Source organism: Euprymna scolopes, chromosome 6 (genome assembly GCF_053919585.1).
Source record: "Euprymna scolopes isolate OS-2025 chromosome 6, ASM5391958v1, whole genome shotgun sequence".
NCBI lineage: Eukaryota > Metazoa > Mollusca > Cephalopoda > Sepiida > Sepiolidae > Euprymna > Euprymna scolopes.
Genome location: NC_136487.1, coordinates 12,216,475 through 12,239,077, shown reverse-complemented (window position 1 = coordinate 12,239,077; position 22,603 = coordinate 12,216,475). Strand labels below are relative to the sequence as shown.

Here is a 22,603-nt window from a genome sequence, read left to right as displayed (position 1 = left end):
CATTGTTCATTAAACAGATTGGCACAAGGCATAAGCACCGAATGAAAACATTCAAAATTGTTGATGATATGTAAAAATGTGAAATATAAAGAATGCATCTCTTTAGAAAATTGCATAGCAAACAACCGATATCAAAACAATGAAACACAAATATGAAGCAAAAGAAGCAAAAAAATATCAGCATTTTCAAAAAATGTTTTTCCGTAAAAGGAAATACAGTAAAAAAAAAAAAAAAAGGCCAATCATGTTGCCATCCATATTTGATGATTTTAATAGTGGCTAGTTCCAATTAAAGGGAGGTTACTAGATTGTTTTCTTCAGTTTGAATGCCATTTTAATATATATATATATATATATATATATATATATATATATTCGTTTGTGTATTTAGGCAGCATTCTTTTATTCAAGCAAATATTATTAAAAATGACAGAATATTTCAGCTTGATTATACCTTTATTTTTTTCAATTTTTTAATGATCTCTTTTGTGTGAAAAAAAAAAAAAAAAGAACTAATGTATGTTCCATGTGTATCATAGAAGTTTTTGATTCTTTGTCGAATCATCTTCAGGTGATAAAAATAGAAGAGAATTACAAAAAGCGGTGAAGAATAAGCATGTAATATCAATTATACATTGTAAAAAACGGACGAGCTTTTGTGATCAACTCAATTTACCAACATCTAAAAGTAACAACTGCCCCCTGTACTTCTGATTTAAAACATATTTTATCTAATAATGTAAAAATAATATTTCAGAAACCAATTTTAGAAAATTAAAAGCACTCAAAAATATTTTTATTAAATTTCAACAATCTACAATTAATAACATTACACCTGAAACCAGTCTGTATGTGGATACTGAAAATTTATTATAGATAATTAGAAAGTGATACTGTATATATATTTATTTCTAACATAATTAGCATATTTATGCATATATATATATATTTAGCAACACAGTTAATATCATTAAGCATAAAACCTGTATTATGCATATGAATATTGAAAATATATATATATTTACAAATGTCCCACTACAAGAAACTATTAATATTTGTGCTGACTCCCTTTACAATAGTAATTTAACCCCTCCACCTTTCCCCAGAGACATATTTGTTGAACTCAAGTTGATCTGTACTAAAGCAGTAGAATTTAGCTTGGACAATCGATCAGATCGACGAGGTTTAGATGGGAGGTCCCCTTAGTCCTGCATTAGCCAACAATTCTGTGGGATTTCATGAGTCGGTATTGTTTAATGATGTATCAAAATCATCAATATATTTCAGGTACGTCGACGACACCATTGCAGCTTTTACCTCTGAAAATGAGGCAAAAATATTTTTTAACAAGCTTAATTATTCCATCCAACATTATTATTTACTATGGAGAATAAGAATGACAGTTGTTTGCCCTGGGCGTTTTAGTTGAACGCAGTAAGAGTTCTTTTCTTACTACTGCAAGCCAACATTTACCAACCTATATATGAACTAGTGTTCATTTGTGTCTATTTCCAGTAATTTTAGACGTTAGAGTATAGAGCCCTTAGAATTTGTTCTTCCACTAAACAAGAATGCGAATTGAAAACTGTCAAAGACATTTTCATTTGTAACGGTTATCCGGAGAATTTAATTAATTATATTATTAAAAATAGTTAAAAAATACAATTCTTCTACAGTCTTTGGTTCTTCCATGTGTCCTGTCTATTTAAAAATTCTTTGGATTAGAGATACCAGCCAGTGTTTGAGTAGACAAAGCATTAAATCTGAATCAAATTGCTACCTGTCTGTTGCTCCACGTTTGGTCTTTGGTGTAAAGTCTGTGTTTCACCTAGTTGTTAAGGATGATTTATCATCACAAAAAGTAATGTAGTTTACGAATTCAGTTGTTAGTGTGCTGCTGACTATGTGAGTCGAATCTCCTTAAATTTGCAGACTTGAATTATCCAACATATTCCAGCAAAAATAAGATTGAACAAGCCTTGTCGTTCTCACTCCTCCTCTTCCACCTTGGTCAACACCTTCATGAAATTCCACCATTAGCTTCATGAAATTCCAGCGTGTATCAATGTGTATAAAATAGAGTGCTTTAGAATTTTACACCGGGTTAACTCTCAAAATCACTTGTGGATTGTGGAGTCAGTCTCCATTCTCTCACGTAGGCCTTCTCTCTATTGACAGAAAAAATTCAAGTCATTAGACTTATTTGGGGATATATTTTAATTTTCCCTTTGTCCTCACTTGTACATATATTTTACATAATTGTAAATATTTTATTTTATTCCTATTCCCACCTGTCTCTTTTTTTTATCCCACGATAAAATTCACACGCACACCCCATTAAGTCTCTGCTCTTACATGATATATTTATTTAATTTTGGCACAGGTCAACAATTAACTCCTGATGACTTTGTTAGCAAAAGGGTCCCCTTGGCTTTTTCTTTAAAGCAATATATATATATATATATATATATATATATATATATATGAACAAATGATTAATAAAACATGTTAAAAGATATCTTGAAAAAGAGTTATTATTTTTTTGATTCATCCAGCCTTGACAGATGTGTTTTTTAAATATTCTCTCCAGTACTTTTCTTTTAATGATTTGGAATTCATTCCATTTGCGCTTCTTTCCAAGGAACTCTGCCTTTTGGATTATTTTGGACCATTTGGAATTTACCCATTGAATTGAAATTTTAAATTCGACTGTTTTGGATTTTACCATTTTTTGGATTTTTACCCTTCACCAGACTCTCCATTCATGTGAAATCTTTTTATCATTTTTCTTTTGCCTCCTGTTCCCCTTACCTCACCTTTTTTTTTTTAAACCAAGTAAGATCTGTGACTTACTTGTAGTTTCATTAAATACTTTTATATGCAAAATCGATCCTGCATTTTGCTAATTCCTGCCCTCTGATGAGAAGGAGAGTATTTCTTCGAAACTCCGCGGATTAAGGACTATCCACTTATCTTGTGTTTCCTTTTTTAAAATTAAATATGTTTTTAACTCTTTTTCAAGATGTCTTTTAACATGTTTTATTAATCATTTGTTCATATTATAAGCTCTATTTCCTTTTCGGTTTAATTGAGCTTTTACATCTGGCTAAGTTTATTTTACTTGTAAATATTAACTCTTTAATATTTATAATATATTTTAAGTTTACCATTTTGATTACCTTGGTAAACTTATTGTAATTTTTATTTTTATTATATATATATATATAAGCCTGAAGAGTCTTAGAGTGGATGAAACACGGAATATTCAGTGTAGCTTAATCGCCATATATATTTTATAACTTACTAACTAGCTATACCTACATATTGAGCACTTTTGAAGTAAATACTTAAAGTTTACGCATAAATTTATACTTTTGTATATTAATTTTATGTGAGTAAATGAAGTAGTTATATATATATATATATATATATATATATATATATATATAGCCATCCACATACAGTACTGTTTCACTGTTTCACAGTTCATCAGTGCGGCTGGACAGACAACTACTTCAAGCCAGGATTGAAACCTGAAGTCTGTTTATCATACAAACATTATAAATTACATATATGCATGCATGTTTCAATGGAATCCTAATTCAAGGAGACCACCTCATCAGGCCAAAAAACAGGAGTAATAATGAAAAGAGAGTCAAGATTACATTCGTTATTATAGAATATTTGGGTGTGGTTTTCCCAAGAAAATGGAGTGTATACTTTGTGAATGTGAGCAGTAGCTATTTTGGAGGGAGGTGTGGTGACCAGCACTTTTTAATAATTAAATAGGTTTCATTAGATTTCCATATAGAAAATCAACCTATGCAACCATTATACACACACACACACACACACACACACACACACACATATATATATATACAGAGAGAGAGAGAGAGAAATATTGTATATATATTTATTTTTAACATAATCAGCATGTGTGTGTGTGTGTGTGTATATATATATGTTTATATTTATTTAGCAACCTACAATTAATAACATCCTTTTGGTGACTTACCGTCTTCATAAACGCATTCTCAACCGTTCTTTTGTAATTTTTTTCTCCAGCTTCTTTTGTTTGTTTTTGTCAAAGAATCAAAAATGTTCAGGATAAATATAGAACGTACATTAAATGTTTTACTTTAACAAAAAAAAACGATCATAGGAAAATTGAAAAAATAAAAAAAAGGTTTTCATCAAGCAAAGAAATTCTGTTTAGTTTTAACAATGTTTGCTTACATATATATATATATATATATATATATATATATATATATATATATATATATATATATTGATTACAAGCTGAAAACTGTAACTACGGAGGACAACAAATAAATTGAAAATGGTTTCTTAAATACCAGGAATGCAACAATTCAAATTCGGTGGAGGCATGTTTCTCGTGGATCCCGGTTTGAAATGTGCACAACATCCTTGAAGAGAGAAGAAAAAGAAGTTTCCGTAGAGAATTGAAAGAATTGCTAAACGAGACAAGACATACAGTTCATGAGAGCTAACAGTAGCATCATAAACCACGGCTCCATTTAGGTGTACAAAGTTATGAATCACAGATAATTGGTGAAGATGATCTTTTACCGTCTCCAAGATTTCTTACGAGAAAAGATTTGGTCCTTAAACTACAGGTATCGATATAAAGTTTGTATTATTTTTATTAGTGGTACAGTTTTGGATACTATCCTTTCAATGTAACCTCTGACCTTCTAATTCAATCCATGAGAGTAGATTGTTCTTGTTCTCTCAGCTTTCACCACAAACTAAGTTTAAGTAATTTTAATAATATTCTTAGCATCATCTGTATTGAGGATTGTGCCTTCACTCCAGAAAACTGTCACTTATAACTGACTATGTTCAGCACTTTATCTGCTGCACCACAGGTCCATCGAGACAATTCTAGTATGAACTTTAGAAACGTTAAACCTAGTCTTAAGTGTTACAATTTATTACTTTATATATTTACTAGCAGGCCATACGGCGTTGCCCGGTCATAAAATACACACAAATATTATATTTTAATTCATACAGAAACTGAGACATGTGCATGCAAGTATTATGTTTTTTCTGAACAATTCACTTTTTGTAAGTAAAAAAAATATATTCAAGCTGAGATTGAAACCGAAACCAGACAGTGAATCAAGTACGATAACCATTAGGCCAGCTTAACATGATCTTTAAAAAGTATTTTCAAACCTACTTATTCTTATTATAATGTGAATGATTCATGCATGCGCAGCTGTGAAACAGTTGACAAACAGATAAAAATCCAATGTCCCCCTCAAGTACCAATTTTTCAATTTTTACCACTTAGCTGCATTTTTTTCAGTTGCAAATGGATTAAAATTTTTCCACGTGTCTGAATACTCTATATACCAAATTTCAAATCCGTAGATCAAAGATTCGTTGAGTATATAGGCTGAGAAGTGTCCTCACACACACATTTTCACTTTTATAGATATATAGATTAAATTTTTAATAATGATCTAATCTAAAATTTTTAATGAATTGTCATATTGGATTTAACTCTAGATTAGATTTATTTAGGGGGCTATTGCCACTTGACATATGTGTTGATTACTTGAGATGTCTTACGTCCCAGCATTTTTTTTTGTCTATAATGTTTAAATAAAGAGTTCCATAGAGCTTGACAAGACACAACTAAAGATTATTAGAGATCACAGCAGCTAAAACGTTGTGAGAATAACACCCAAGATGAGAACAGTAATCTGATTAATCCAAATTATCAATCCTCATCTCAAAAATTCCAAAACATGAAGTCTTTAAATTAACATAAAAGAGGCTGAATCACACATATGCACATTAATTACATACTTGTAGATTTTGATGTTTGTTTGTGTGTTTATTAAAGACTGCCCTAATTACTTCCCCTTGTGTTATAATTCATTAATACACATCAAAGCATGTGTCATCTTTGAATTTTAACTTAATTTGATAAAACAAAAGTATTTAGTATTTTGTGATTTTCCAGTGGTGAAATCTGTGGGTTTTAGTTTTTTGGAGGTTGCATCTGTATTATAAGCAATAACAGTTATTTTTTTGCCTTTATAAATTGGAGTGTTTAGCTTAATACTGAATATGAATATTTAATTTTCTTATATTAATGCTCTATATAGAATATTAAGCATCTTCTCATCATGATAGGATCAAATATATTTATTTTTATATCATTCAATCACACACACACAAACACACACACACACATCAGGTTGTTGCATAAGTTCCCACTGTTTCATAAAAAAATTGTTCTAAAACATGTTTGGATATTTGACAAAGTGCTATATATCATTAGAAAACACATATTCTGTTCTACAAGATAATGGTCATCGTTTTTTTGCTCATATAATTTTTTTCTGTTTTTGCAGAACCGTCAAATGGGTTGTCAAGTAGATAAAAAAATCACATTTTCAACACCTTCTTTTCACCTATAATCGAGGTAAAAAAATGAGTGAAGTGACCAAGGATATTTATGCCGTATATGGAGAAAACACTATAGCTAAGAGAACTGTTGAAAATTGGTTTATCAGATTCAAACACGATAATTTTGACCTCAATGATGTTCCTTGTTCCAGAAGACCAATCAAGATAGACGAAGACCAACTCGGGATTCTTTTGAAGGAAAATGGCCATCAGTCATGTAGAGAATTGGGTGAGAAGATGAAGTGTGATTTTACGACAATTTTATGCCACCTTCAGTCGATGGGATTTACACAAAAACTTGGAGCTTGGGTCCCACACGAACTTACTTTTACTGTTAAAATTCTTTGGTTTCTTAAAAAAAAAAAAACGGCGGGAACTAATGCAACAACCTTTATATATATATATATATATATATATATATATATATATATATATATATATATATTAAGTAATGTGATTGATAATTTAAAATTTAAAAATCAAATTATAATTAAATTAAAAATCCGTTTCATAAGAAGGAACAACAACAAAATCAATTATCTGTACGATCGTTTCGGAAAACAGTACTTTCAATAAGGTGAAAAGCTATAGCAAACATATATATGAGTATTTTAACCATAGTTCCTGATTTCAAAAGGCGAAAAATTAAAAGATACATCTGCCTTACTTTTAATGCTAGGTTTATTTATGGTGTCTTTTAAATTTAATAAAAACCCTTCAAAATTTGCTGACGAAGAGACCTTGCTTATCAAAAAACTATATGTAATAATTATTGTCCGTAACTTGATGTCTACCACAATAAAAAGCACTGTTTTCCGAAACGATCGTAAAGATAATTGATTTTGTTGTTGTTCCTTCTTATGAAACGAATTTTTATTTAATTATAATTTGATTTTTAAATTTTAAATTATCAATCACATTACTTAATATTGAATTAGCTCTAGGATATTTACCTATCGAGCTTATTATATATCTAAATTACAACGAGCACTTTCTCCTTCCTGTATTTTAATTAAACTAGTAATTTCACTGTTACATTAAAATACACTCAGCTCTTTAGACTATTGTTCTAATCTCCTTTAAATATATATATATATATATATATATATATATATATATATACACACATATATATATATATAATAAATGACAAAAAGTTATATCCCAAAATTCATGATGTTAATCATCTTATAATTTATTCCTTTAATTCAGTTGACTTATACAATTCTTGACAGTATCTGTTTCATAGCACAAAATTAATTACTTAATTATTATATCAAATATATATATATATATATATATATATATATATATATAAGTTTGGGATTTATACATGAGCAAAGTTTAGATGTAATTAATCAAAGGTTGTTAACGTATAAAAATCCGATAATTAGTTTTGTAGAAAAATATACATAAATACATACATTATGGATTTGACCATTATCAATATCATTTAAGTAAATGAATATAGAATAATTATGAATAATGAATTAATAAAATATTAAATAAAATATTTTTATAGTAATGAATATCAATATGAATACAATTTATTAATACATGAATTTAATGTTGGTGACTCTACATTAAAATTCAATTTTTTTTTTTTTTAATTACATTTTCACACCAAGCAAGGCATATTGCCACTTTGATGTAGGGGGCTACTATCAGGGACCTAAGTTGCAGGGGTACTATGTAGGGAGTTTAGTAGCAAGATGTCTGTTCATATTACACTTGAACTTCTGCATATCAGTACAGTTGGGGAAGCAGGAAACCGGAAGAGAATTCCAAAGTCCTGCCAGTCTGGGGAAGAAGCTATTAGAGTAAAAGGCTTTCTTATATCTAGGGATCTCAACGGTATAGGGGTGGGACTTCGCTGCTTGTCAGGTTTGTCGGGGGGTATTTTCGTTGAGGGGGTACAAGTGCTTGTAGTTCGTCAGAGCATCCACCATTAAAATACTTGTAAAACAGGCAGAGGGATGCAACATTTCGTTGGTGGGATAGAGGCTGAAGTTTAGATGACAATTCAAATATAGCCTAACAAATTGAAAAACACTTGCAATTTCTCTTCCAATTTCAGATTTTGTAATCATGCCCATATTCCTTTATTTTCTTTTAAAGTTGATAAGTTCTTTTTCTTCTGATGAGTTAAGGTCGGAATTAATTTAAAAATTGATATAATAACTACATGAATGATTCTGCGCTACGAAATAGGTGCTGTCCAGAATTGTGCCTTTAAAGGTACTTAAAGAAATAAAGAGTAAGATGGTCAACATCTCGAAATTTGGAATATAGACATTTGTCATTTATTTATATATGCTCTGCAGTTACATTGAGCTTCATAAATTAAAGGATTGGTATAAATAAAAGGTGAAATATAATGACAAACATATTTCCCCATAAGCATATATAGAGGAAGGAAAAAATTTTATTTAGGAATGTAGATTATGCCTAAATGAAAAATAATTCCTATCCTATTCTATAAAGAACCTAGGAGAGAAATAGCAAACCACAGGATAAACTTTACTCTGGGATAGCAATACAAAATAAATTTTGAAATTGACAATAACAATAGGAAATAAATAAATAAATAAAATAAAATAAAGAATAAAATAAAATAAACATATATATTAATAAGTATATATATATATATATATATATATATATATATACATACATACATTTTCGTTTTTATATATGTATGTATGTTTGTGTGTTTGCTAAAACCTTTTGACCAACGGAACAAAAATTCACAAACTTGGTATCATATTAAAGTCCCACCCTCTGGACGACAAATATCGAAAAATTAGCCCAAAAGGATCATCAGAAGTGCGTCAACTGATCGATTTTCTGCAGGGGGGGGGGCAAAAAAGTGACATTTTAATGTTAAACATTACATATTTTTAAATCGATTTATAACTGCCCCAAAAAATACGGGCGCCAACTCTTCTACATAAAGTATACACGGGCCGTTTATTTTGGGTCAACTTGTATTTAAAACTCGCTGAGTTATGTCACATGATCTTGACGTCAGCAAGCTCTAATGGCAGTCTGAATTGAAAATTTTAAAATGTTGTTATCGGTAAAAAAAAAATTTAACCCTCACACAAGCTAAACTATGAACTTCTACGCTATGACAACATTACCAAAGTTATTAGCACATTAAAAATAGTTAGATACGATAGTTAAACGAAAAATAACAAGCAAAAAATGTGAAGTAAAAAAAAAAAATACGCTTACAAAAAATATTAACAATCAAAGTTTTTACAAAAAAAAACAGCCAGACACCATTTTCTTTTTTAGTAACAGTCTTTAGAGTAAGGAAGACGAAGTGTGAGAGAGAGAGAGAGAGAGAGAGAGAGAGAGAGAGAGAGAGAGAGAGAGATACACAAACGCAAACAGAGAGAGAGAGAAAAAGTGAGAGAGAAAAAGACAGACAGATAGAGAGAGATGTCTAGACAGGAAACGAAATACGTAATTTAATAAATGCTAATGTGAAGTAAAACAAAAAAAAATAAAATACTGCTACGTCATCTCGTAACGCTCCCACGATGACCTCATTTAGTGGCTATCTGTCAATCAAACCTCTTTCACTCGCTTTATAAGCCTTATTTTAACACTATAATCAATTCCTCTTACTCTTGGCCTAGACGGTTAAGTGGTTGGAGTTTGTTTCACCTCTGCATCAAGGCTCCCGGGTTCAATCCAGCCTCACGACAAAAACTATTTTTTTTTCTTTTACATCTTTAGACACGTGGGCAACGTTTCTTTATTTTTTTTTACTTCACTTATTCTTTAGTTTACCCCCCCCCATACACACAACGTTTTTTTTTTTTCGCTGTTGTTTTCTTTTGGTTTTGGCTTTTCAGATTTTTTTAACATCGTTTCAGGGTTATTACTTATCCCCCCCCCATACACACACCTACAAACACCCGGGCAACGCCGGGTACCCCCCCTAGTCTATAAATATAAAAGCGAAAAAGTATGTATGTATGTTCGCTTTTCCTCGATGTCCACGAAAGGCTTCCTTCAAAGAAGCGTTTGCTCGCTTCACAACTTTTTAAAACTTTTTATATCATCTATAAATTGTAATATCTACGAATTATCCACGGAGCTCGCCTCTCTATTTAATTTTATTGACTTTCAAACGTTAATTATTCCACATTTCCCATATCGGCATGCGTTACATTCAGTTTTCAGTATAAAAAAAGCGAACCTCGACTCTAATCACAGGCCCAGAGCCAGTTTGGTCAATGTCGACTTCGTCATATCAGACTGTAGCTTTCATTTCGAGACGAGGAAGCGGGTTTTTAAAAACAAACAAACCCATTTATTCAAAACTATCCTGCACAAAATAACTGCTGAATACCTATCGCCGTCACGTCAATCAAAAACGCGCACCTGTTTTTTTTAAAACACTTTACTATTTTCCAACTGCGCGTCGTCAACGCTTCGGGTTTTTTTCACATACCCCGAAAAACACCCGGGCAATGCTGGGTACCCCTCGCTAGTATATATATAAAAGCGAGGTGGGGGGGGGGGATTAAAACAAAAATAAATAAATAAATAAAAAATAAAAATACGAAACTACAGGTTAAAATGGAAAACTATCTTCACATAACACAAAAAGATGGCGGAAGTGAGGAAGCATGGCTTTGGAAGTCTTTTTACCCAAATACGATGTTCAGCATGTTAAAAATATACCTTTTGTTGTAAAAATCTAATGAAAAAACATCTGAAGAAGTTGGTGGGGACAGGATATTTTTATGGACACATAAATCGTAAAATTGCCTTCCCACTAATGAAACAGCTGTAATGGAAAAAAATCCAGGAAGTAAATGAAGGTTATAAAAAAGAAAACATGAGTCTTTGAATTTTCAACAAAATTTTGCACTATCTATCTATCTATATATATATATATATATATATATATATATATATATATATATATATATATATATATAGATAGATAGATAGATAGATAAATAAATTGGTGCTATGGTATGAGTGAGAATATAAAATTCTGAGGTAACAGGATAGTTTTATGATGCGAAGTGTTGTAGGGATAGTAGAGTGGTGGTGGGTATTAGTTTTTAAATAGATGGTTTATTGAAATTTTTGTAGTGATTTTTAGGATGTGGAGTAGAGAGTGAGCAGTAAAATGGACCAGGGATCAAGGTTTGCAACTTGTGCAGTCAAAACACGTAACTCATTATTGGTCGTTTTTATCGATTTATTCTCATAGTAATCAGAATAGATTTATATCTACAATAGTTTATATTATTAATTATGAGGTGCCTTCAATAAGTTTCAGACTTTTTTGGTACAAGCATTTAAAATTGTCGTGAACTCTTGAAAAGTAAGTATGTTATTGCTATACATCTTATGAGATGAATGACCAAACTTTATGATTTCAGGTTCAAATGAACAGCTACAGCAGAAATTGGAATACATCTTACTAAAGCCTGATTGTCACAGCTGGTGAACGTAAAAATGCAATCTGGATGTGAGGATACTTTAGAAGAACGATATGCAATACAATTCCGTTTTAAACTTAGGAAAAAATGCCACAGAAACGTATGGAATGCTTCAGACTGCTTTTGGATCATCTTGCATGAATCGATCATCAGTTTTTGAGTGGCATAAGAGATTCAAGGAAGGCAGGGAGTCTGCGAGGGATGATGAGAGGTGTGGGGGGGAATAAAAAGCCAGACCATCAGAGTTGATTGGCCAAATAAAGAATTTCATGGATAAGGACCGTCATGTGTCTATAGAGATAATAAGTGCACAGTTTGATGTGATTCTGGGAACTGTACACACAATTATTTGCGAGGAACTGAGGATGTGGAAGATTCACGCAGAGTTTGTTCTTCTCAGAGAAGATCACAGACTATTTGACCAAAATGAGTATCAAGACAGTTCCTCACTCTCCCTATAGTCTAGACCTTGCTTCCTGTGACTTTTGATTATTCCTTAAGCTGCAGGAAAACCTTAGAGGCTTTCATTATGAGACAATTGAGGAGATGAAAGAGGCAGTGTTGAAGGTCATTGACATGCTCACACAAGAGGACTTTCATGGGATCTTCCAGAAGTTGTTGGAACGGTACACGTGCATTCCAGCTGGAGAGGATTACTCTGAAGGGGACAAGAGTTTTATGTGTGTACTATCAATATATGTACTATACATATATGTGCTATCAATATATGTACTATACATATATGTGCTATCAATATATGTACTATCAATATATGTGCTATCAATATATGTGCCCATACGTACCATCAATATATGTGCCCATACGTCTAGAAATTTATTGAAGACACCTCATAAGAACGCTTTAAAATAAAGTGATAAAAGTTAATTATGTTCATATTTTTTGTTACACAACCATTCAATAGTATTGGAAAAGTCTTTTCAAAGGTTGCTGTTTGCAGACTTTGGATATGATTGACAGTATTTCATATTATTTTGTTAGAGATTGCTTTAGAGTCTGAAGTTGATTAATCTGGTTTGTTTAGTATTATGCATAAAGTCTTTTTTGTGATCCTTACTTATGCATTTTAAACTGACATTGATATTTGTTTTTAGTGTTGAAAGAGTTCTATAAGTGATTAAGAGGAGACAATCCAGAACGTTAATAATTTTCAGTGAAACTGTGTAGATAAATCAAAACAAGTACGTTAAATTAACACACTATCAACAGAAAACATTAATTACCGGAATATTTATTGAAAAGAAAATTCATGCATTGCAAAATATGCTAAATTGACTATTATATTTCATGTTAAAATAATCTTACTTTTTCAAAAACAGTTATCGATTTCAAAAAAAGAAAAGAATGGAATCAAACATTTAAATTTTGTTTTAAGTTCTAAATTGACTGTCATATTTTATTTAAAAAATTAACAAATATGTTTTAAATTAACTATTTAACTTTAACATTTTATTTCAAAATATTTTAAAATATGTTTTAAATTGACTGTCATATTTTATTTCAAAATTTAAAAAATATGTTCTAAATACACTGTAATATTTTATTTCAAAATTTAAAAACTGCTGTTTAAATTTATTTGGAAATATTAATTGATAAAATAAAGTGTATGTTTTACATATGTAACTGTTCATGTTTAAAAAAAATATTTAATTCAATAAATGTTCCAATAATTAATGTTTTCATTGTGTCAGTTTGTTAATTTAATGTAAAAGTTTCCCTGAAAATCATTAAAATTTTGAATTGCCTCCCTTTTTTTCCCAAATGGCAATATAAAGTGCACAAGTGCTGCATTTTTGTTTCATATCTCTTTTACCTATCCCATCCTAAATTTCTAGTTTAATGGCAACTGTTGCTGCCTTATTAATTATTTTTTCTGTTGTACATATTTTTTTATATGTGTTAGAGACTGTCTTTGAATATTTTTTGCATTCTGAAGGGCAGTATTTTCTAGATTTATCACCCCCCCTCCCGAACACTATTAGATTTGATAATGTTTTGTATATACTTTTTTAGTTTGTATTAGAAAATTGTTATTTTTAAAATTCAATCCTTTTAATCAAGTTCAGAGAGATCTATTTTGAATGCTTCCATGAAATTAAAAACCTTGATTCCAGTAAAACAACTGGTCCTGATAGCATTTCTATTATAGTGCTCAAAAAGCTTCAACCAGAACTAGCTTCCATACTTACAAAGCTGTTTAAGGAGAATAGTCTCCTGTGCCTCATGAGTAAGTTGTTGGAATCTGTTAAATAGAGAAATAGTCAACCACCTCAGCAAAAATAACCTCTTCAGTGATATGTAATATGATTTCCATTCTGCTAGATATACAGCAAATGATATATCTCAGTGGATTAGCAAATCTCTCAACGGAAGCTTCCTTTCTATGGCAATTGCTTTTGACATATGAAAGGCCTTTGATAGAAAATGGCATAAAATCTCCAGCTACAGTATAACTGGAAATGTTTTTTCAGTTATTAAATCATTTCTCTGATAGGTTTATTAAGAGTAGTCATTGATGGAAATCAGCTCACAGTATTAATGGTCCATCCTAGGTTCAACTCTATTCCTGATCTACATCAATGATCTCCCAAATCACATCCTAAGATCATTTGTAAACATTTATGCTGATGACACTACCATCTATGGTAACACTTCAAAAGCAGTAAACGGCTTAGTACTCTTTGATTCTCTCTCCTCTGATCTTGAACATGTGGTGCAATGAAGAAAAAGATGGCTGGTTACTTTTAATGCATCTAAAACCAAGCTTCTATCTTTACATCATCAATGCTCTGATCTCCATCTGGCATCAACTGAAATGAATGGCTCTCATCTTGGGGAGGCTCTATGTTTTGACAAGCTTCTGGGTCTGACCTTTATTCCTGATTTGAGATAGAACATATACATCAAATCTGTTGCCAAAGCTGCTGGGAAAATGGTGGGATCTCACTGTTGATGCAATGTGACGTAATCAATCATTGGGGAGCTTTAGATTCCCCCAGGGGCCTGGGATGGGCCGAATAACTATGCTAAATAGCTAATCATTCCCGGGTGACGGTAGATAACTCGAGGATTTAAAATAGAGAATATAAATATATATATTTTATTTCATATCAAAATAGATATTGTTTGAAACCAGAGAAATATATTTTGCAGTTAAAATTGATGACAGGAAACTTGGAGCATAATATTGTCTGGCCTTGGTGAACTCAAAGTCGGATGTCAGTGCTGACATGATGATCTTAGAGGTCATGGGGATTAGTATGTCTGTAGATCTCAGATCCCAAATTCTGGAATTGTACACACGCAAAAATCTGGGGTTTTCAGATTTCGTAACAAAATCTGATTGGCTAGGGAAACTTCCACCCCATCCACATACCTCACTATATATACTACTGTCGCAAAAATTAGTCAGTTTTCGAGTTGAGTTTCAAAAAGTTTCCGGAAGAGTTGTGCGCGAAACTCAAGGTAATCCACCGTTCCCTGGAGACGTGACTCTTCTCCTTATCCACCCGTCTGACGCTGTTTGTGAAGAGATTTGAGACTTTGAAAAAAACTTACTAAGAACTGACGATATTTGTAAAAAACATTGTACATAAGTTTGTGAAATAATTCTGTAGAATAGAATTCACGAGTCTGTTTTTCTTTCTGCCTGCGACTTCAATATTCGCTTTCAGCATACAGGATTCAGAGAAGGACCAGACGATACGAGCTGAGAGTTTCCAGACAAAAAGGGGTTCTAGCCGAACTTCATCAGTGTGGGGTTACACAATTCTCCACCTGTATAAGAGCCAAGTACATCCAAGGATGGAGTACTGTGACCACATCTGGGTAGGAACTGCTAAAAATACCTTAGCCTACCTTGACAGAGTTCAAAATAGACTTTGTAGCCTAGTGGAGGATGCCCTTTTCTCTTCTCTGCAACCTCTTTCCCAAAGAAGAGACTTTGTGAGTCTGTCTCTGCTTTATCGTTATTGTCATGGAAAGTGTTTGTGTGAGCTCCAATCTACAGTCCCCCCGGCTTGACTTTCATGAAAAACACTCGTCTATCTGAAACCACTATTAATAATTCACCCACTCTTTATCTATGCCTAAACCTAAACGTAGACTCTATGAACAAAGCTTCTTTCTTAGAACTGCACGTCTGTGGAACTCTGTTCCGTTTTCCTGTTTTCCAACTGACTACAATATGATCATCTTCAAGTCCAACATAAACAAATTCTTGATGAGCCGTCCCCTTAAGTAATCCAATTTACCAAATTTCCACTACTAACAATTACTACGATATTGTCCTATTGCCTACTGTACACTCCATAACCCTTATCCTCGAGTGGCCTCCAGGGTCTTGATAAGTGGTGACTCCTTTAAAAAAAAAATTGTTTTCGGTCGAGCTTTTATGTGTCTTCAAATTATGTACTTCCTGTCATCTACCATAGTAGATGTGATATCCAGATAAACTTTTTACTTTCAGCAGCCTCGTAACTCTCTCTTTCCTTAATTTTATCCGTTAGTCCTCACATTTCATGAGCAATGCTTCTGACAAAGGAGGAACAATTGCCGTTTTCCGAGTCAGAATCTATCCATCTAATACATTCCATGAGCAATGTTTCTGACAAAGAGGGAAGAATTGCTGTTTTCTGGATCAGAATTTATTCCATCTAACATTTATTGTTGGTAAGTTTCTGACTTTGAAGTAATAATTTTTCACTCCTTACATCAAGTGGCTATATGCCTTGTCTGGAGTGATTTCCATAAAAAAAAAATCTTTTGACTTTTTGATTCACGATCTTATCTGTTAGTGAAAGTGCAAAGTTGTATAGACGGAGGTCAATATGTTTTTAGTGAGTAGGTCAGCATTAAACTGGTCCATTGTTTTGGTATAATCTGTAGTTTACGTGTGTATGTGTAAGGATATGTGTATGGATGAATGTGCATATGCGTTAAAGTATGTGTGTAGGTGGTGAGAAAGTGTGGGTGCAAAGCTGGTTCAATATGGATGGATTTCAGCAAATTCACACCTACTTGCAAAGTCTTTAGTCTGTAGCTGAACTGGTTACCATAACCTAGACAAGATCAAAGATTAAAAGAAAGAATATATCTAACAATTATAAAAAAAAAAATAAACTCCTCCTCAAAAGAATAAACTTCTCTCCTCTGACCATATAGCTTCTCAGTTGTGCCTGATCCATGAAACTCGGGTATGGAACAACATTGAATCATTCAATAATGTATAATTTTGAAATAAACACATTACATGTTCTTATTTAATTAAAGGTACATTCTCTCTTAATTCCTTATGTATGCAACATATGTATACAATATATTTCTAGAGTCACTAAAACAAATTGACCAGAGTGTTCAATCTAGAGGAATTTTCCAGAATAGCCAAAAACAAAAAAAAAAAAGGGTGAAAAAATATTCAACAAATAAATGTAACCAAACATAAGTTACTGTTCTCTCTACATGGATAAATGTTTTGTGTTTTAATTTATTTAAAAACATTTTTTTTTTACTTAAATTTTAAAAAGAATAGTTGTGTAAAATCTGCTTAGAATGATAAAGAAAATGGTGGTCTCGTTTGAGCTTTAGTCAAGTCTTGAATATTCATTAAAAAATCAAAAATTAACAAAATACTGGCAGAGTATTACATTTTCGCACTATTGGTGACATCTTTTAGATAATTGTTATTTTATCAATCTGCATGAAAAGAGCTGTGTAAAAGATTAAAACCGTTTGAATTCTGCAAATACCATCAGTAGTTAAAAAATTATGAGAATTTTAAGTGCCAAAGTTTAGGCTTTTTGTAGATTTTTTTCTTTAGAAAAAGTAGTCTAAATTACGGACCTCAATATTTCAAGAAATTTGGTAATTTCGCCACAATTTATTTATTTTTCAAGTTATTCTCATGAAACTTGGAAGTCTTATGTAAAATTGTGTGTTCTTTCTGATTATGCAGTCAAATCTGATGTATCTCTTTACCATAAGCCATGAATTATTAATTAAGATGTACAAATTCCAATTTTTTTTAAACTGCCGCATGGTATCATACAGTGGGTGTCTATTCATGAACAAAACTAAGTATTATAGTGGTATTTAAATATAGCTTTATTGAGAATAGGTATTTACCTGCCTCCCCACCAAAGGAGAGCCAAATCTAGAGTGTAGCCATTGAATACCTAAAGAGCATTCAAGGTCAGTATTTACTACTCCCCTCAAAGAAAAGAACAAAATTGAGTAGATATGAATTAAACTCAGAAATAAATTAAAGAAAATTTTGCATATAGATTTTGAATTTCTGTAAAAGATGGAAATTCCCATAGTCGATCAGAACTTATGCATTTTAGGACCAGTCCAATATTCAATTTTGTAAATCCTCTCTATCTGGCCCAAAATATACCCCTATTTTCTGAGATGCAGCCATAAATCGTACTCTACATGAACCCTCGAATGTAGCTTCCACAATACCAGATATCCTGATAAGCAACACCTATATAATCACCAATTTATGGCAATTTTCGTCATTTCTATTCTGTTGTTTTACTGAAAATTCAACAAAGAAATAAAACGGTAAATTTTTACCTTGTTTCCACCTTCACATTTTTCTTTTAAATGACTACTTTTTCAGGTTTTAGAGTATGCTGAAAACGAATATTGCATTTAAATTTTCTGCAAATAAGTAGTTTTCCGGATATTAAGCAATGTCATTCCTTATGCTAGCATTGGTGGCCATCTTGGTACGCGCGAGCGCACTCCATGAGAAACTATCTGCAAATGCGCGTACCAAGATGGCAACCAGCAATAACATAAGAAATGACATTGCTTAATATCTGGAAAGCTACTTATTTGTGGAAAATTTAAATGCGATATTCGTTTTCAACATACCCGAAAACCTTAAGAGGTAGTCATTTTAAAGAAAAATGTTAAAGTGGAAACAAGATAAAAATTTACAAAATGCATCACGATTAAATTCTTTATCGAACCGCCTAATTTTTAAATTTGGAAACCAAATATTTTATTAAAAGTGAATTTTAAAAACAGTGAGAATCGACACGTGTCAAGGACCGACATTATTTTAAAACCCTAACCCTTGAAACGTGCTTTTTATGCATTTATTTCCGTGATACCTAAAAATTAGTTAGTTCGATAGAGAATTTTATTGTAATGAGTTTTAATCCCCCCCACACACACACTTTTTTGTGATTTCTCTCCTGTTATTTTACTGCACTGAGATACTGTTTGTGAAAATTTAAATAAATAAATGTTAACAAAAAAAATGAAATTATTAATCAAAAGTACAATTACATATTTTATTTTTATTTTATAAATGAAACAGATAAGATATTTAAACAAAAAAAGATGTTATCTAGATTTTTTCATATCGTAAAGTTTTCCGATATATAAAAAAATATAAAAAGGTGAAGAAACAGTTGTTATTATTATTTTTTTTTTTTTTTTTTTATAGATATCCTCAGTTAAAAAAAAATGAGTTTGTTTTACAGATTCGAAAAAATGGTCTCAACAATGAGTTAAAAATAAAAAGATTATACAAAATACTATTAGAAACCGACCTGATAAATGTCACAAGGACATTTATTGGTTGGGTTTCTAACAGTATTTTGTATATTTTTAAGTCACTGTCAGGATTTCAAAGACATGAGATACCGCGTGGCTATTTTTCTTATGCTTATGTAATGCTTGACACTATTTACTTTTCGAAATAAACAAATATTTTACATTAACTAAATACACTAAAAACTTATCCAACTAGGTAGAAGAGTAACTTATCTTGCCTCTGGTAATATTTATTTGGGTGCTTATGCACTTATGTTACCGTGCTACTTTTTTCAAATTGTATTTTCAAGTTAAATTCAAGTTTCACAATATCTTTTTTTTATTAAATTGTTAGGTGAAAGTACAGAATAGTTTACAAAGCACCCCTCCCTCCCCATGTTAAGAAGGGGTGTCTAAATAATAATATAATTACTTCAGCATGGTAGCATAAGTTCACAAGTACTTTTTATTTGTTATATATTTGTTTTTTTCAACACTAAAAAACAATTCTACCTTAAGTATAAGAAGTTATAAATATCATGATAACAGAAACGCACATACCAAAAGCGTTAAAAAAACAACAAAATAGTTTTGGTTTGGTATTCTTTTGAAATAAAATTTGAAAAACTTGAAAATAACTTTTTTAAATTGACAAACTCAGAATAAAAAATGAATTGTCTAGTAAAATGAAAGCAGAAAAACAGTTTTCTATTTTTAAGAGAATACAAAAGAAACTCGTTAATGTACTGACTGTAGGCGGTTCAGCACTGGTCAGCGCATAAGTGCGTAGCAAGACGTTTTCTCATTAAGCGGATTTGAATTTTCCAAGCATCATGTTTTCTGTTAGAGGGACGTCACTTTTTTAAATAACATTTATTTTTGTCTGTTTGTCATAATTCTTGTAAAGTTTCACAATGGGTATCAAACACCCCCTTAAAAAAAAACTCTCTTAATTCTATGTCTAATCCTAGGTACGAGTGGCAAGCCTCCTCCTAAAACCTTTAGCCTTAACAATAACGCTAAGTACAAGTGGCAGAGCTCCCCACTAAACAAACTTCCTCTGTGAGCTCATATAAATGTTAAAAAAAAAAAGCAAAAAACGTTTAAAGAAAAGTGCACATGATTAATCCCCCCCAAAATAAATTGGTCAACTGTCCTAAAACGCTAGGATCGTCTTGAAATGGTGAATTATTTTACATTTATGTGAAACCAACCCCCACTCTAAATTCTAAAATTGTTTTTGTTTTGTTTCTATCAAGTCTTCAGGATGTTCACACATAATTTTCTTTAGCCCTATCATTAACCCAAAGTCAGAGTAGCAACTTCTCCACCTTCTCATAATTGCACAAAGACCCTCTTAAAACAATGCATAATCACCTTTTAGAAAAAAAAAAAAACACACACACACACACGGGATTTATCTATCATAGGAAAAAGGGGGGGGGGATAACTGCCCTAAAATGCTCGAATGATTCAAAATGAGAAATCATTTTATATTAAATTCTAAAATAATTTTTATTTATCTTTTATTAAAATTTTTCAAATTGTTCACATGCAATTGTCTATAAAGGTAGAATCACATATTTTGGAGAGGTGGTCAGATGGGGAGGGGTAAAGAAGGTATTAATCTACAATAATACCAAAGAAATATTGCAATATATTCATTTTTAACCAATCCTAGATTTCGATTTCAGTCTTTGGCACATAAAATGCATTACAACTAAACTTTGAGTTCTCTAACTTCTTTTCTTTTAATGAATACATGGCATTTTTAAGCAATCGCAGCATATTTATGTGCATTTACTGCAGATTATTTGGAAACCATTCATTTCTGGAGATTTTCAATAGCATATTCAGATTCCTTGCACAAAAATACATTTATATGGCAAATTTCATTGCTTAGTCTTGTGTTTTAACAAAGATATGACATTTTTACTGAAAAAGTAGTGCAAAAAATGTAACAAAACGCATTTGGTCTTAAACACGCAGGGCATAAAAATAGTCATAACTTCCTTGATTTTAATTGGATTTAAAAAATTTTAAAAGATTCTTTCTTAGCTTATCAAGCTCTTTCTATATATACCAATATTGAAATATTTTAAGGCATTTAAATTTTTTCATGTGTATTGTTAGTTATAGGAGGAAATACGGGGAGTTGATGGCCTTCGTCGCATAGGGTAGAATTAGCTGCAAAGTTCTTGGCAAATAGTTTGGCCTTGTCTGATGCTGAGGAGATGACTTCTGATCCATTGATAATGGTTGGGATAGAACGCACGCTTCTGTTCAGGATCTTATTTATTTGCCAAAACTGGTGGGAACCAAGCCGCTGATCAGCTACTTTGGATTTAACGGACTGAGCAAATAGCTCTCTTGCATTTTTTATTACTCTTTTACAGTGGTTGCTGGCAGTCCTAAAAGCAGCTTTAGTCTCAGTGCATCTATACGTTGGTAGCTACGGAAAAAGTGATTTCTGTGCGCCATGGCAGTAGCACATTCTGGGGAGAACCATGGCTGGCTGTTAGGTTTTTGTTGGAATTTTTTGGATGGTATGAATCGACCTATGACTACAATTAACCATTCGGTCAGGTCTGATACTATAGACGACACATCCTTTTTAAACATGGAATGCAGAGGTAGATCAGATATGAATGTATGGAAGCTATCCCAGTCAGCAATAGTGTGTCGGAGGAGATTATTTTGAAGAGGACTAGAGTTTCATGTATATAGTAGTAATAAAAGTGCCCAAATGAAAAAGTATGGAAACTTATCGAAGGCACCTCGTATACACTCATGGAACTCTTCAAAAAGAGAGAAACAAAAATGGTCTTCATTTGTATTGTCTTGTTTTTGTTTTTTTAATAATATTAAATTAAAGGAATAAATTATAAGATAGCCAACATCATGAATTTATATAGTCTTTTGTCATTTATTCACTATATTGCTCTGTAATTACACTGAGCTTACTAAATAAAGATTGGTATATATTATAAGGAAATAAAATATATTTCCACAGAAATATATATATATTATATATATATATATATATATATATAAAATAAAATTACTTTTTGTCTCGGCAGTCAAATGCATATCTTATTTTTCTTTTATTA

General features: G+C 31.5%; 1 protein-coding gene across 2 annotated transcripts in view; it reads right to left on the bottom strand.

The window, feature by feature from the left end:
• Positions 1-22,603, bottom strand: part of LOC145277514 (uncharacterized) — a 114,985-nt gene that overhangs the window by 54,585 nt on the left and 37,797 nt on the right. The window contains exon 2 of one of the 2 annotated variants that reach the window (XM_080128938.1): positions 4,362-4,433. The exons of the other annotated variant lie outside the window; for it this stretch is intronic. Coding sequence (XP_079985064.1) covers positions 4,362-4,433 — 72 coding nt within the window. The remainder of the gene's footprint in view (positions 1-4,361; positions 4,434-22,603) is intronic. 2 annotated transcript variants of the gene reach the window in all.